This window comes from Watersipora subatra, chromosome 8 (genome assembly GCF_963576615.1).
Source record: "Watersipora subatra chromosome 8, tzWatSuba1.1, whole genome shotgun sequence".
Lineage (NCBI taxonomy): Eukaryota > Metazoa > Bryozoa > Gymnolaemata > Cheilostomatida > Watersiporidae > Watersipora > Watersipora subatra.
This window is the reverse complement of record NC_088715.1, coordinates 46862997-46880009: the sequence shown is the minus strand read 5'-3', so window position 1 is coordinate 46880009 and position 17013 is coordinate 46862997. Positions and strand designations below refer to the sequence as shown.

General features: G+C 37.1%; 1 protein-coding gene across 1 annotated transcript in view; it reads left to right on the top strand.

Moving 5' to 3' along the window:
- Positions 1-215: 215 nt before the first annotated feature.
- The window catches only part of LOC137401644 (ubiquitin carboxyl-terminal hydrolase 9X-like), a 68244-nt gene continuing 51446 nt past the window's right edge, over positions 216-17013 (top strand). The window contains exons 1-14 of the mRNA XM_068088092.1: positions 216-274; positions 1902-2014; positions 3762-3874; positions 5453-5549; positions 6680-6874; positions 7760-7874; positions 9299-9426; positions 9701-9787; positions 12079-12258; positions 12650-12988; positions 13925-14153; positions 14828-15039; positions 16215-16318; positions 16464-16677. Coding sequence (XP_067944193.1) covers positions 3771-3874; positions 5453-5549; positions 6680-6874; positions 7760-7874; positions 9299-9426; positions 9701-9787; positions 12079-12258; positions 12650-12988; positions 13925-14153; positions 14828-15039; positions 16215-16318; positions 16464-16677 — 2004 coding nt within the window. The 5' untranslated portion in view covers positions 216-274; positions 1902-2014; positions 3762-3770. The remainder of the gene's footprint in view (positions 275-1901; positions 2015-3761; positions 3875-5452; positions 5550-6679; positions 6875-7759; positions 7875-9298; positions 9427-9700; positions 9788-12078; positions 12259-12649; positions 12989-13924; positions 14154-14827; positions 15040-16214; positions 16319-16463; positions 16678-17013) is intronic.

Sequence of the window (17013 nt, the reverse complement as noted above, 5' to 3'; positions counted from 1 at the left end):
CTGAGTGTTTAGAGATTCAATTCTCTGACATTTTCTCACACAGTTGATCTAACTTGACTCCTATGTCTATCAACAAAGTAAGCTCTGTGGTTTTTTTCTAAGCATGATGAAGGAGAAGTCTCCAGTGCAACAATTGGAGATGAATGCCCGTTCCCAGTTGACAAGCTAGCCAAGCTTGATGATATGATAAACAAGCCGAGGTGGGTGGTGCCTGTCCTGCCGGATGGGGAACTGGAAGCGTTACTACGTGCTGCCATCGAACTCAGCAAAACTGGTAAGTCACTGACGATAATGATAGTGATGGTTTTCATTTTTGCAGCTTGTTTCATCTCTTCAACCAGGTATATAGCCCATAACCAGTGTGTGCCATGCTTTAAAAACCTGAGGCTAGTACTTGTTGCAGCACTCCTATCCATTCTACAGCGTTGGTTTCCACTATCTTATTATTTATAGTTGATTTTTATGTCAAGAGATGTTGTAGTTTAGTTGTTTCAACGGTTGAAGGTTATGTGCTTGCTACAAGGAAGTGAGTAGATTGGTGGTCTTGATTTATACCTGCCACATTTTATTTCCCTTTGATATTTCTTACATTTACGATACGCTAAAGATTTATTTTCCTCTGACAATCATGCATGCATTATACCTTATGCATTGCATTATACCTTCTCGACAATACTAGATGGTTTCTTTATCGGCATATATATCTATATCTCACTGATAAATTGCAGTCAAATGCACTATCTATTCATTTTCATAGATTGCTTCAAGGTTGTTTTAGTGATAGTTCTTTAATGCGTGTCTGGGTTAGACGTATCAGGCTATATGAACCTTCTACCGCTAATACATGTAATCCATTGTAATCTGGTCATGGCGGCGGCGACTAAACCGGCAACGTCTATACAAATGGGAGAGTGAATTGGTCGCCCTTATAAAACCAAATAAAACTCCTGTAAAATCACCACGTTCACCAGTGATGCAGGGCATGCACGGATAAACAAACTTATGTGTCGGCCAGCAACTTCTACAGTATGGAAGTGTTAGCATGTCTTGGCTTGTTCTGGCCTGCTGGATACCATATCCTTCTTGTCGCAAAAGTGACTCTGGTCCATCGAAGCCAGAAATCACTTCCACATTCATACGCAGCTCAATGGAATAAATGGCAAATATAAATGATGAGACAGATCAGTGAAGTCTAAGGAGTTCCACTTGCACTAAGGAGTTGGAGTATTAGCCTGTTTGAATGAGCAGCTAAGCAAGTTGCAGATGCCACAACCGGCTAGTAGTTAGTTTGCCTACTAGTAGCTAGTCATGAGCTGGGCTGTTAGGAAACTGCTTCAGGTTTCAGCCTTCAATGACTCATTGACCATTGAGGGATTTTCCATTTTCCTATGAAACTCAGGCTTCACTTTTGTTTGTTCAAGATCGTTTGAGCTTTCCATTCATTGTTATCTTTCTCGCTTCATCATACAGGCTTTCCAAATGTCTCTCATAAGCTCAATGGCCTACTATCATTCCATTGCTTGTTATGGATAATTTGGAATCAAGACTGTTAAAATAGATTTGCCTACATATGTATTGCTACTAACTGAAAGAAGATCAATCGAGGTATTGGAAGTCTCGAATTTGTCATAATTTTGCCACAGTTCCATTGTGAAAGTTTTTTTTGCAAGCTAGCTGGCTCAATCATTATAGCACTTATCGTACGCTTGATATAGCCGAAAAGTTAAATCAACATGGTTTTTTGATGTTGTGTTTCGTTCCGTGCTTGCAATCTTCGGAAAACGCTTCAGTGGATCAGGCTGCTGTCAAATGTTCATGTTGGAACAGTGCTAGCTCATTTAATGGTCAGTCTATTATGAAACAGAAATTGGGTGCTGTAGGCAGATGATGCAATATTGTAGGTCAGGATAACGAGATTGAGGCATGTCAGAACTTCTACAAAGATGGTCTTGTTCTCTCTTTCACCAAAATATTGACTGATGATGCTGTCAATGGCTGGAAATATGACATTCAGGTATGGCTATTGACTCACTAGTCACATGTAAACCTGTTGCGTGAATCAAGTTGGGTGGGTCTCTTATGGCTATACAAAACACAAGGCATGGCAGGATTTAAATTTAATCTTCTGATGAACAAAAGGTATTATTGACAATTTGGAAAATATCATACTTGCACCTCTAGAGCACCTCTAGCGTTAGCTCTATGTGGCTCCAGAGCCCGCAAAGTTTCTAATCAATTGTTATTTACCTTATAGCAGTTTCAGCATGACATTCTTCTAAAGATTGCATTGATACTTTATATACGCTTTTGTATCAGTATAATACAAAACAGGCTTCTAGTGTTTCTGAATACCAGGTGTGCGTCGTCAGTCTTACGCTAGAATAAAGCTTCTGTCCTTATCCACCCTCGCATTCTTGTCTTTGCATGCCTTCATTAAAAGTCATGTTATTAGCCACCCAACACCGGGCTGCATTACACATTCACAGTAGTGATGTCCACTTTAGAACGTTCTGGCTGTATCAAATAGTTGTGTATATATTCCATGTATGGCTTGGATACATGAGACTTGGATTCATACAAAAAAGCAGTAGGCCTAACCAATGTAGCCATTTTGCTTTTAATGTGAACGTTTTAGTCCTATGTCTAGAGTTTTATTTCAGAAACAGGCTAAAAGTAAACCAAATTGTTTAAGATATGAATTAAAAAATAATGTGTTGTTAACCAAACAAGTGTCATGAATAGCTATGGTTTCAAGAGTTTTTACTCTTTTTGGCAACTCAATTTTTTTAGCAAGTGATTAGTTGTCAAACAATGGCATTCCAATCTGTCACATCGACTGGTTGCAGTTGCTACTGTCTTTTTGAAAGACTATATCTAGATTAGACTATATAGATTAGTATTTAGCCACTTACTAGTTTTGTAGCATTATCAGGGGAGTCATTGATCAATGCTTATTAGTAAGGGCATATTTTTGCATCCACCACCCAATGCAATGTCATAGGCAATATTTATCTACATAAAAGTACATATAAACATAAAAGAAAGCAAGATATGTGTGTATGATTAAACACATGATCACTGCGAGATACATCTGCGGTTAGCATGTTAAATTGAAGTGTGAGTGATGCCATAGGTATGAAACCACATGCCATAGGTATGGATGAATAATAAAATACATCATTAAAGACACCAAAATTGAATCGCTAAAGATTAAAGACGATGCCGTAGTATGCCACTAAAGCTATTAAACACTGAGATAGATTAATTTAATGTGTGATTGAAATTCTTACATTGTTTCTACAACATAAGCTGGTGTACTAGAACTATCCACTGATAGAGAATCACATGTCCCAAATTTCAACGAGGACCTGAAATTCAACGAGGACCTGTGTTCAGGACCTGTCTTTACATGGTCCTTTACCATGTACAGGACCATGTAAAGACAAGGTCCTGTACGTGGTCAAACAGGACCATTGTCTTTAAATCTGCAAGGATGTATATTTGGCTACCCGCTTTACATACATGTAAATATGTGTTGATGTATTTTGGTTTGAAGCTTTCTTAAAGCTTTTTAGCATTATCACTGGCTTTGGTCAAGGTTTACAATACCACACACGGTGTGGAATTTTGGTATCGAGATTGTTGAAGATGTTGATTGATGTTGAAGATCTGGAGAAGGTTGTCGGCCATGGATTGCGTTTTTGACACCTATGCAAATTGTGCTTGTTCAAGATTTCTGAACGTGTGGAATTTCATTTTAGAGATACATAATGGATAATTGCAAGCTGCTCATAGACTTATGTGTAAACAAATTAGATGAAGACAACATCGTATTGATAGACCTACTCTCGACTGTCTTGTGTCCCACCTCTAAGTAAGTATATTCTCTACAGGTAAAGTTCAGGATGGCAATGTATGTTAAGTTTATTTTTTAAGTGAAACTAATATAGCTAATCATATTTTATATACAAAATATATTACCTTCAGAGTTCCTTTAGTTGTTCATAGTCTAGCTTTAGGGGTTGTTTTTCCAAGTACAGTTAACTTTCAGCGTTACAGACAAAGATTACAACTCACCTACTAATGGATAAGCAAAGTGCCAGCAAAGTAATTTATTACTTGTAGATGAGCTTTTAAACCCTCAGTAAATATTCTTTACAAATTTGCGCTCAAGAGCTTGGGAACAAGCTTAATGCATTAGTTTTGACTCTGATGATTCCGCCAAACATTTGGCCTTTCAAAAACACTCACAAAATATTTGGGAATTTAATATGTGATTAGCTGACTTTAAGAACCCTGAGTTGAAGTTACTGGGAGATGCGGGAGACAGTTGTTTACTTGTTTAGACACGCTACATCTCTCTAACTTTGGTTATAGTTTGTATCATTGCATGTTGGGGGAAAATTTTATTTAGATTTTAAGCTATGTTGATCCACCAAAGTTTTCTTATGTCGCTGATTATTTTGATCTGCAATGAAAGTGATTTAATTCGGTATTGACTTCTGAGCACATATTAGTAGTAAACACTATTTTGATAGTGTGTGAGAATAAAATTGCAAATAATTGTTTACGTTGCAAGTTACAGTTGGATTAGAAAGTAGTTCAGGAAAGAACAATTATGACACTGAATGTCGTTAACTCATCCTCAAAATGAAAAAATATACATTGTCAAGTAATGTCTACCTATGTTATCGCACGATACTTCTACTGCTAAACATTAAAGTAATCTTTTTTATATCACATCTTATTGGAGTTTATACATTCAGGGTAAAATTTAGTCGGACTTGTCTAATAGGTATTCTCAAAATACTTTACATGTAAGTTTGTCAGTTTTTTGTCGACGGCTCATGTAAGGGTCATCTTAAAAAGCAGTAAGGAATTAGCAACATCCTTAAAGGTGTGACACAAGAAATTGATTAACTACTGAGTAATATGTTTTCATATTTTTGTCAAACCTGATTTAGATTATATAAAAAGGTCAATTCAGACATCTTTGCTTTCATATATTGAGTTGACAGTTGAATTTCATTGGGACAATAAACGGTAAACGAAAAGCATGGTTCCCATATCGATTGCGAGACCCCGGCGGTAATCTTGCGCGCAAAACACTTGCGACGCTAGACGCCGCGGCTTCTGTTTAAATAAGCCGCATAATCGCATAAAAAATTTTCACTCGTCCACACATCGTTAATGCTGACCTTCACCTGTACAGAGCATTTCAGGAAGGTTTTGCCTGCAGGCTTTTTGCGAAATTTGAACAGCGCTAAACTCTTGCGATGACCGGCGGCAACTACCGGCGGTACTCGGCGCGTAGGTTCACATTTCACCGCTGATAGCCTGCAGTGTTGTCACTAGTGCTTGCGGCGTATATGAGAACCAGCCTTTATGACAGTCAACAATAAACTCATAGCTACGTTACTATCCATACTGTCATCGTCATTTTTTCATACAGATTTCAGCTTTACAACTCGAGCAAGGCCTCTGATGTGGAACGCCCCGCTGACAAGATTGCCTATGCCAGACCACCTGAGAACAGGATTCCCTCCAGAGTATGTACTGTTGAACTCTTGTTTTTTCTCAATTTCTCTTGTACATGCCAGAAATTTGTTAAGAGAAACAACTGTTAGCGAAAGGACATTTTTGCATCATAGTTACGACATCGTTTTCTTTGGGACCGTTTTGGTGCTGAGTGATAATCGGTCTTAAAAATTAGTTATTCAATAGACCTATGCGATTGAACTTTGTGAGTTTTCTCCTCAATATGTAATATCTTTGAAAAATGTATTCGCCCAAGACTGAGATTGGCACCATTGTCTTTCACTCTGGCGAGTTATGAATTAGAGCTCTTGTGTTTTCATGTTTTTTCGATTTTGTAGACAGCCTCCTAATAAACTTCACAAAATTTTAATACCTAATAATTTTAAAAGGGATGACAAGAGTCACTTGTTAAACATAAATTACCCAAGACAAGCCCACTTTTCTAATTTTAATGAGAATGTTATCTTTGTTGCCGAGTTACGTCAGCGTCTCATTTAAAAGTTAAGCTTTTTCCTTTAATCAATATTGTAACTATGTTTATTTTTTGCTCAATTTTATATATTTGTTACTAATTGATGAAATAACATGCACACCACACACATTACTCACACACACACTGCCTACACTACACACACACACACCACATACACTACACACACACTACACACACGCATACACTACACACACATTAGACACACACATACACTACACACACATTACACATACTCTACACACACCTTACACACTACACACACATACACTACACACACACCACATACACTACAAACACATTACACACACCACACACACTACACACACACCCCACATACACTACACATACACTACACACACACACACACCACATACACTACACACACCGCATACACTACACACACCACATACACTACACACACCGCATACACTACACACACCGCATCACTACACACAACACTCACACACCACACACTTATTTGGCTATAGCCCTAGCTGAACTACCGAAAGGGAAAATTTCAAGGTCACTCAGGATAGTATTGTATTGTTTTACATCTGGTAATATTAACTTGTATCTTGTATTAACTAATTAACCAAAGAGTTGTTTGTCTTTTCTATGTTCTCTTTCATCTTGTCTCCATTGACTCAGGGCTGGCTCATTGAGCTCCTAAACAGATTTGGAGACAGAGGAGGGTTCACTATACTGCGGGACAGGTTCATCGTAGCTCCAGGAAACGGCCGTCCACTTACATTTCCACTCATATCTTCTCTCATCAGACCTTTTGGCCAGTGTTACGACCTACTCACACCAACAACTATAAAGACATACTTCATGCCGTTAATCGTAAGTTGAAATAGCCCCATCTCTGATTTACTTTACATCGGGCTCTTATTCTTAGCCAAAAAATAGATGCCTTTGGATTAAAAAACCCATGCTTCCAACTATTCTAAAAAACAAGGTCGATCACACCATTGGGATATTGCATCATTAAACGAAATAAAGAATAATTATTTTTGCAAATACCTTAATTCCTTCAAAAAGAGTACATGAGATGCACGACTACATGTTTTCTATCGAGAGCAGTTTCTTTAAAATATTACATTTTTATGAGACAAAAGAAATGCACCAATTTGAATCGCAATACTGTAATTATATCAGTGTTTGAAAAATATTCTAGCTTGAAAATGTCTACATGACCAGCGCTTGCATCAATGTTGTACCCCGGGCAGGAGTCGTGCATTTCCTTGCATGACAAGACCTCTAAGGCATGTGTATGTAATGTGAAATTAATGTAATGTTCATGCAGATGTCTCACTGCTGACATCCAGTGTTGTTGATCTTTGCTGACTTCAGGGTACAAATACATGATGTTGTGTGAACTAAATTTGATCAATAATGAAATTACTATTCTGTCCAATAATAAATCATCAGCCTATAACTGCCTGAGGCAGGTGCTTCCTCTCTGTAGATTGTTGGCTCGTTTTCATTTATGGCAAAGCAAACGTTTCTATTGGAGTTGCATTATCTTTGGATTTTATATAACAAAGATGCAATATTGTTACAAATTTAATTACCTGAAGTTTCCAAATCGGTTTCCATAACTTGTAGAATAATAGGCGGTTTCTAGTTTGCACATAGAAATAGTCACATCAAAATGTGGCATTTATGTGACAAAAGTTTACACATCAAAATTCACCTCTACATTGTTTGCTTTCTCTTTGCCTGCAGGACATTGTCACAGAATTTCTCAGGGAGCTGTCTGATGAAGATATGAAAAAGAACAGTAAGAATGAGGTCAAAAATGATGCGCTTTCCGCCATTATGAAAAGTCTCAAGTGTCTGGGTAAGCTTTCTACAGCAGCGGAAGCTGTCGGCCTATGAGTTGTCATGCAGCTACATAAGGACTGTCACTAATTGATTACCATCTCTCTGAGGAATGATAGTGTGAGGCTGCTAGATACCAAATCAAGGAATTATCTTGTCGATGTGAATGAAAGTAAAAACAAGTGTAATCTACGAGTATGAAACAGGGTTTTGTTAGCTGACTTTCACGACAGTTAATCCAGTTTATTAACTCATTCGCACCCGACTAATTTCCAGGCGATTAGCCCCAAATACCGCTCATTTTTCAAAAAGTTGCCATAATTCAAATTACTACTACAAGAAACAGAATGGAGATAATTTACACATTCAAGTTGCACAAGAACCAGCCAAGTCTCATCTTTCAAATGATATTAATTCATATAGACAACTCATATCCCTTTCATGTACATGTATATCTGTGTCTCAAAGAAGATAGTTTCAAAAAATTTCCGATTTTGAAAAAAATTGTTATTTGCTGAAACAAAGTTAGACTTGCACTATAAAAATTGCAAAATATTCAAAGTTTGACTGAAATTACTTATTTATTACATACAATACACAGCTATGAATATTATTTATACATATACAGTTAGTCATGAACATGAAAATTATGAAACTCTAATTTCGAACTTTTCTTCGCGAGTATCATCCTTCAAACTAAAACATATATAATCTAAATGCCAATATAACTCAAATGAACTGTCATAAACATGTTTCAAAAAATAAAAATATGTTCAATAACTTTGTTCTTGACTTTTCAGACTTCATATACAGCTCTAAGAATAAATATGATGCTATCGAAAGTGAATGATAACTTAAGGCTGACTACGGATGACCGCTTACAAAGTGCATTTTTATTCGAGCATAACGATTCAAATTGGCAAAATTAAAAGTTGATGAAAACTTTGAAACATTAAAAATAATGTTTTTATTCGATTTATGTAGCCTTTCATTGTCTTACCACTTCTGAATCTGTATATTTATTTCTGGAGTTGAAAAAAAGTTTATCGCAAAGGATAAAAATTTTGGTCACCATAATGATTTCCAGTTTAGGTAGATGTCTATATTGGTGTACTATTTTGGTTATAACTTTTGTCAGAGACGTCATTGAGGCATATTTGTACGCTTTTTTTGATTAGCTAGTAATTTTTCTTTTTAACTAATGAAAAATTTGCTTCTATAATTTAAAAATAGCGATACAATGTGTAAGTAAATTTCAGAGGCGAGATAACTCGTGTTGGGTGCATAACAACGTTACAAATACGCGAGTTTACTCGCGACAGGTCTGAATGAGTCAAGTGTTATCGACTATTTTTGTTTGCTGCTAATATTATCATCTGTCCCGTATCACGATTGCAAATGTGTATGATTTATGCATGATATGTCTATGTCTGTATCTTTCAGTATCACAAGTTCCAAGTCAGGAGGAAAAGATCAGGGAGCTGGAGATATTCAGGTTGGAGATGATTCTTCGTCTGCTTAAAATTTCGTCATACAATGGCAAGATGAACGCTCTCAATGAGGTTAACAAGGTAAGATAGAGAATATGCAGGATATATCTTTTCAAGTGACCATTAAACCACTGAAAGGAGGTCATTTCTATTCGCTCAGTTTTGCTGATTGTCCTCGGTGAATTTGTCTCATTCATGGTCACCAAATGTTTTTAACGGTTGACTTCAATTGTCTAAATATAGCCCGAATACAATGGCAGGCATGTCTTTCTTGCCTAATGTTATTGAATAAACGATTGTTCAAGATCTACCTTTATAACTTGTATAATTTTATGAAGTATTTGTGCTTTTGTAGGTTATTATGAACGTCTCCTACTACTACAACAGACCCAGTCAGTCTTCTTTGGACGAGGAAGAGTGGCTAACGGCTGACAGGATGGCAGTGAGTTTTTCCCATTTGGATGGGCATGGTGTGATTGCTATATGACACCTCCAGTTGCTGTGTGATTGCTATATGACACCTCCAGCCGCTTTGTGATTGCTATATGACATCTCCAGCTGCTGTGTGATTGCTATATGACATCTCCAGCTGCTGTGTGATTGCTATATGACACCTCCAGCCGCTTTGTGATTGCTATATAACATTTCCAGCTGCTGTGTGTTTGCTATATGACACCTCCAGCTGCTGTGTGATTGACATAGAACATCTCCACCTGCTGTGTGATTGCTATATGACACCTCCAGCTGCTGTGTGATTGACATAGAACATCTCCACCTGCTGTGTGATTGCTATAGGACATCTCCAGCCGTTGTGTGATGATGAATAGAAATTCTGTGTAGTATTTTGGAATTGGCTTTCACTATTTCTATAGCCTTATAAAAAATGGCTGTGGTTAGGTACATAGATAAGTAGGTAGTTTTAAAACAAACATATTTCATGAGGAAGTCTAGGAAAGAGCAGGGCTTTTAAGCATTGCGCTATCTGAATAGTTGATGATGCATCACTTTATATAAATATTCTCAGCCTGTTTTTCACTCACTGTTTATTAGAGGTGAGTAGTTCAAACATGGACCGTATATCATTTCTCATCGATAGCTCAGAACCGCATCATAAAAGGAATTTTATTTATTCACCAATATGAGTGTCAGTTATGTCTCAGTCACAAATCTTCACTGTAACTTTTCAAAATTATATGAAGTTTGGGCAGACTGCTCTGACTCATCACTTACATTCATATCATGAAGTAGTTGAGGCATGACATTTTACAACATTGCACATGATCATCTGTACTTCCAACTGCCCTAATTCTCATAATGTTGTAGTAGTTATAGGGCACTGTTAATCACGTGTGAAAGCATAGGAAAAATCTTACGATCAAGTTCTATAATGTATGCTTGAAAATCCATTTGCTGAATATGAGGTATCACTGTGGACATTAAGCTTATTTTGTGTTTCTATTCGTTTGTCTTATTCTAGTGAATAGGACTTTCATTTTGACTAGAGTTATGATGAGGAATCGGAGAAGTTTAATGTCACATGATTATACCATTTTATATTCTTGTAAATCCTTTCTGACATAAAAACAATGTTTTTTAATGCCCTCAACCATTTACTTATCTTGATATGACGAGATAGTTTGTTGTTGAAGAATTATTCAAAATGATTGCTGTGGTTTTATGCGCATTAATGTTATTTAGTATCATATAAATGATACTGTTTTTTAAGATTGGAGATATTTATGAATACTACATAGCTTTACAGCAGTATTAAGGCGCCGTTGGTATTCTTATTTGATAAAATCACATGTTTATTGACAACCTTTATTTGTAAAGATTTAGGTGGTATATGCAGCATAAAACACGCCCGACACATTATCTTGCGTGTCTGCGTCGGTACATGAAAGTTTTAATTTTTCATTTATGGAGTTTGAGCTTTGTGATTGGACCAAAATTGGACAAAATTATTTGGTGGGATTATTAGCGCATTCATTAATTATGATCTGTTTTTAAAATGAAAAAACTATCTCTTTTTGTGAAAGTTATTATTTCGTTGTCTAAAGACTATTCCTATGGCGTAAGGTTATTGGCTCGCTTATGGCCAGAGTGCCAAGCTTACAACTTGTCTTGTGTCTGAAATAGCAAAGATCGTGGTAAGATAAGTTCTAACTAGCTGCTAGCAGCACGAGAGTGATGATGGTGGCAATTGAATATGCAGGTTCGATTATGGGGTATTTATGCTAGGCAATCATCCTTGCATGTGCGCAACGGAATACGCCTTACATCGTTACCAAAGGTTCGGTTTAGCTTTCTTATGAGGCAACCAGCAAAATCAATTGCCAAGATTAAACAAGCAAAGTGTTCATGTTGTCCGAAATAAAAGTATCAAGTCTACTCCGCTGTATTGGAAGAATAATCAAATGTTTCATTAATAACGAAACAGCTTTAATATTTGTTGCTTTTACTTGGGTCAGCAATCCCATTTTAAAAATGAAAAATTCACGAGTCTCCTGCATCTCTGATTACATAAATAATCAATCTCAAAGCCTACCCCAATTATTTAGTCAAGTTTACCAGGAGTAGATAACTCCTCCAATACTCTGTCAAATAGTTGGTTGTGTTGAAATAGGACACATCAGTTTTGTAAAAGATGTGCCAAGATAACACAAATCAATTGTAATTTAACTGTAATCATCAATAATGGGACTATAATTCTAAATTGCCTATTTGTTCTAGTCATGGATATCAGAGAACAATGTGCTGAGCATAGTCCTGCGCGACTCCCTCCATCAGCCACAGTATGTAGAAAAACTAGAGAAGATCGTGAGGTTTATGATTAAAGAGAAAACTCTAACTCCCGATGACCTTGACACGATTTGGCAGGCTCAGCACGGAAAACATGATGCCATCGTGAAGGTACGTTATCTTTACCCTGACTTCTTCAACTCGTGACTCATTTTAAAGTTTGAATGCAGTCTCATGAATTCTGCTAATGGATTATTGTAATTCTTTTGTAGATCTTTAATTTAGCTTTTCGTTCCTTATCTACATGTCACAGAGCAATAAGTTTGAGTGTAAACATATTCATCTACACAATTTTTACTAATTTTATAGCCTTTAATGGTAAATCTAGCATGTAATTATTCTTTAAAACATTTTTATACTCTTTAGAATATTCTGAAAGTTATCAGAACTGTCAAATCCTTCAAACTTTCAATTAGTAAGATGCATTGCCCATCAGTTGGTTTGCAATCTTTGCCCGCTTTACAAAACCAGCAACATGTGTCTTGATAACAACTCGCTGTAGAATATCCATGAGTTGCTGGCCAAGTTAGCCTGGGATTTCTCTCCGGAGCAGCTTGATCACTTGTTTAAGTGTTTCCAAGACAGCTGGCATAATGCCAACAAGAAACAAAGAGAGAAACTCCTGGAATTGATTCGAAGACTGGCAGAGGATGATAAAGAGGGAGTGATGGCTCAGAAAGTCCTGGGGCTACTGTGGACACTGGCACGCGCCGAGGAGTGCCCCACCGACACTATGGACCAGGCTCTTTCGGCACTCATTAAAATTCTAGATTATAGCTGTTCTCAGGACAGAGATAAACTGAAGTTAGAGTGGACTTACAAGTTCGTCAATGAACTCAAGGTGTGTGCCCTCTATCACGCATTAGATGGTATTGTTGGTTGATACACAAATTCTTGTGGTAAATTCGGCTATGCTCAGTTACAAACATGCCTTGAATATTTATTTACAATGTTTGTCATTGGTTTTCAATGCAGTCGAAATGTCATAGTTGGCTAGAGCAAAACAATACAAGACTTTAGTTGGGCAAGGTTGTGAATATGCTTTACTTTTCATAAATAAAGATATTGCTTGCCATGAAGACATCGAATGTATACAGTAGACTCTCCTATAATGTAAACCTTTTTTGTGTAAATTGTACATGGCTTTTAGTTTTTATGTAAAGTTTTTGCATGGTATTACATAAAATTTTCGTATAACAAAGTGTCAAGTCGGTGCAAGTTCTCTAATTTGAGTTGCGTCGTGTACTGTGTGTAACTACTGTATGTGACTTGTTTCATCACCCCTGTTATTCCAAGTGGGCAGTGATATCTGCTCAAACAACTCATATCTGGTAATATCCTGCTTAGAGATACCTGGCTCTCCTTAATGTCCTAGCCATTCCAAACAGCTTGTTGAAATACATCTAGAATGGTGGATATAAGACGATCATAGGAAGAGTATGTCATTGGCATATCCTAACGTTTTTGTTCTGTTTGCAAATTGTCACTTCTATTGCAATAGACATCGTTATTTAGTTTTGTTCAATGATTTGACAAACAGCGTGCGATGTCTGTATCCTATGTTTATATGGGTAATCTCTTAATGCAAAGAACAACACTACTATCAGTTGGTGCTATCCGCCGCTGGGAGTGTGTTACAGTGTGGCTTATATGGTGTTTCTTTTTGTCATAATGTAATTTCTTTTAAACTCGCTAAAATTCTTCCTAACATTGTAATCACTGTAAAATCATGATTTTGTAAGCTGATTGTAATATCTTCTCATCTCACCATTTGCAGAACAACAAGCTGTGGGTCCTTCCATCTCTCAAACAGATAATGGAAATTTGCAAGTTGTTCAATGAAGGCCCGGCGACATTCAGTCATCAGGGCCAGTCAGCCAACAGAGTCTCCCAAACTCTCTTCAAGAACAATGTTATCAGTGATCTGCAGAACAATCACAAAATTGTCATGACAGTTTCTCAGAATCTGGTTCAATACATGGAGAATGCTGCTGTCTATCATAGAGGTCTAGTTATAGCATCCTTCTACATTTGCATATTTTACACATCTTAAGCCGGGTTCCCATATACGTCGCAAAGCACCGGCGACACACCGCAGGCTATTAGTGATGAAATGGGAACGTATGCGCCGAGGATCGCCGGTAGTTGCCGGCGGCATCGCAATAGTTTAGCGCTGTTCAAAATTCGCAAACGGCCGCAGGCAAAACCTTCCCGAAATGCACTGTATGGGTAAAGGTCACCATTATAAGAACGGCATGGCGAGCGAACATTTTATTTGATTATGCAATTATGTTTACGATATTATTAATGATGTGGCTTTTATGTGAACATTAAACTGCGCCGAGCACCGCAAGTGTTTTGCTGCGCGATATTACCGCCGGTGCTTTGCGACGTATATGGGAACCAGGCTTAAGCAAATTTCATAATAGTGTAATTGGTAAGTATGCACATGGTATGCTGCCTTCTGATCCCATGTTATACAAGACAGAGTTTTGGTTGTCATTGTTTTGTTTGTTCTCTTTTTAAATGTATTCTCATTGTTTTGCTGCTCTTATCACAGTCTTGATTTTTCATTACATTCTCTAACTACATAGCTCTTTGTAAGCGAGATATCTAAGGGTGTTGCAAATCTCAGTTGCAATTATTGAGATGACCACTGTTCATGTGATTGGTTGTACAGATCACCCCGAAGTACCAGCAGAAGACTATTTACCAGACAACAGGTACAATCACCTGCAGCAAGTGGCAGACAGACTCAAGTTTCTCAGATTTGTCCTTAAGGACGGCCATCTCTGGCTTTGTTCTCCACAAGCCGTGCAAATATGGGAATGTTTAGCTATCAATGCAGTGTACCCCAGTGATAGGGAGGCCTGCTTTAAGTGGTTCACAAAGGTATGCAAGCTAACTTTTGTATTTCACGTACAGTTGATGCTCCTATAATGTATATTTTACTTAACGTAAAAAATTTATGTAAAGCCTTAGCTTCGTATTGCATACAAAATTTCATATATCGTGAAGCATCAATCCGGTGCAAGTTCTCAAGTTCTATTTGCATTATGAGAGTTCTACAGTTTGCTTTAAAAATATTGTTTTCTCCCCTGCCTCACTTGGGAGAGAAAAGGACATCTAGGAATATCTCTATAATATATACTAGTAGCCTTTTTATTTCATTCACTGAGACCATATAAGAAAGATGAAATGCATAAGGTACAGTCAAACTTCAACACACAAAGTTAATTCATTCCGATGTTTGCTTTGTACGTTAAAATCATTTCGCTGGAACAGGTATTCTGATAACAATACATTGTATTCTGTTTAATTCATTTCAGAGCCTAAAAAGAACTAATGAATATTTCAAGAAATTGCATAGTGTCAAGGTCGCTGCATGATATGAAATTGTATACAAATTGAATGTAAAATTTAAATTATATACAAAAAGAGGTTTATATTTACTTCAAAGACGTGAACTCAAGTGTATATTCGGCATAGTTCAGTGAGAAAAGTTAAATACGCTATGCAATTTTTTTCAACGTAGGCTACACACAGTGTACGTTAATGTAATTTGTATTTTTTACTACTTTGATTTTATTTTCAATTCCTGGCAGCTTTTTTACTTAACCAAACTATAGTTCCAAGAAATTCCTGGTGTCATGTGTTGAAAGTTAATTTGCATGTTAAAAGAAATATTTTTTCAACTTCCTGTCTTGTTAGACCATATGTATGTATATTGTCGTAAGTCGAGATTGGACTGTGATCAGTAGGAAAAGCAACTAGAAGTGTTTAGCGCGATACGTGACCATACAGTTGGCTTGTTACCATGTGTTATGTTCACATACTAGATTTGATAGTCAACAATGCTATTTCGCAGATAAATCTGAAGACTACAGTTACACATATCTCATCTTTTGCAAGAAAATTAATGTGATTAGTTTGAGCTTTTTGATGTGGTCTGATTTTTAAAATTTTGGCGTTGAACTTGCTTTTTATTGGTTGAAGTAATTTCATGTGTGCTCGCCTAGATTGAGCCGTTTGCTAACCAAGTGAAACTGTTGCCCTTGTTTATGCAGTTGATGGGAGAAGATCCTGACCTGGACCCTGATATAGCCAAAGAATTCTTTGAGAATCAGATACTAAGGCTTGACCCAAGTCTTCTCACAGAAAATGGAATGAGGTAAGGTAACTGGTAATCATAACTTCATTAACACTAACTATCCATTACTAGCTATTTCATACATTACTAACCTACGAGTCTACTCGTATTTGAACTGGGTAGACTGGACAGTCACACTTAAAGCCTGTTGCCTTTTATTTCACAGCTGTTTTGAGAGGTTCTTCCGTAATGTGAACACCAAGGAAAGCAACAGGCTGATAGAGAAGAAGCACTGTCTAGTCATGAATGACCTCAACCTTGTTGGCATGGATTACCTCTGGACCGTGATACTGCACAGCAGCGATACGGTGGCCAACAAGGCTATCGGGCTCATGAAAGAGCTGCATGCCAATCTTGGCCCAAATCTACAGACTCAGCAAGTAAGATCATGTGACCCTTGATCATTTTATTTGGAAACGGGATTGACCATCGGTGATTTATTCAGTGCATTTGTTAAAATAAGGTGGAGTAGGTGGAGCGAACTCATCTTCAGAGGATTATTGAGATGTTCCTTATTTTTACCAGAGCTGATCTTGGCTTGGCGAGTCTCAAATAATTCAATTTCTTTGCTTTTGCTTATCAAATGATGGATTGTGGAACCACTGTGTGATGTTTTAGAAACAGTTGTATTCATTTACAGAATAGAAAGTGAGCTTGCGTACCATTAGGTTGTCTTTAAAGGTTGACTTGCATCAAAATTCACATTACAGTTATTT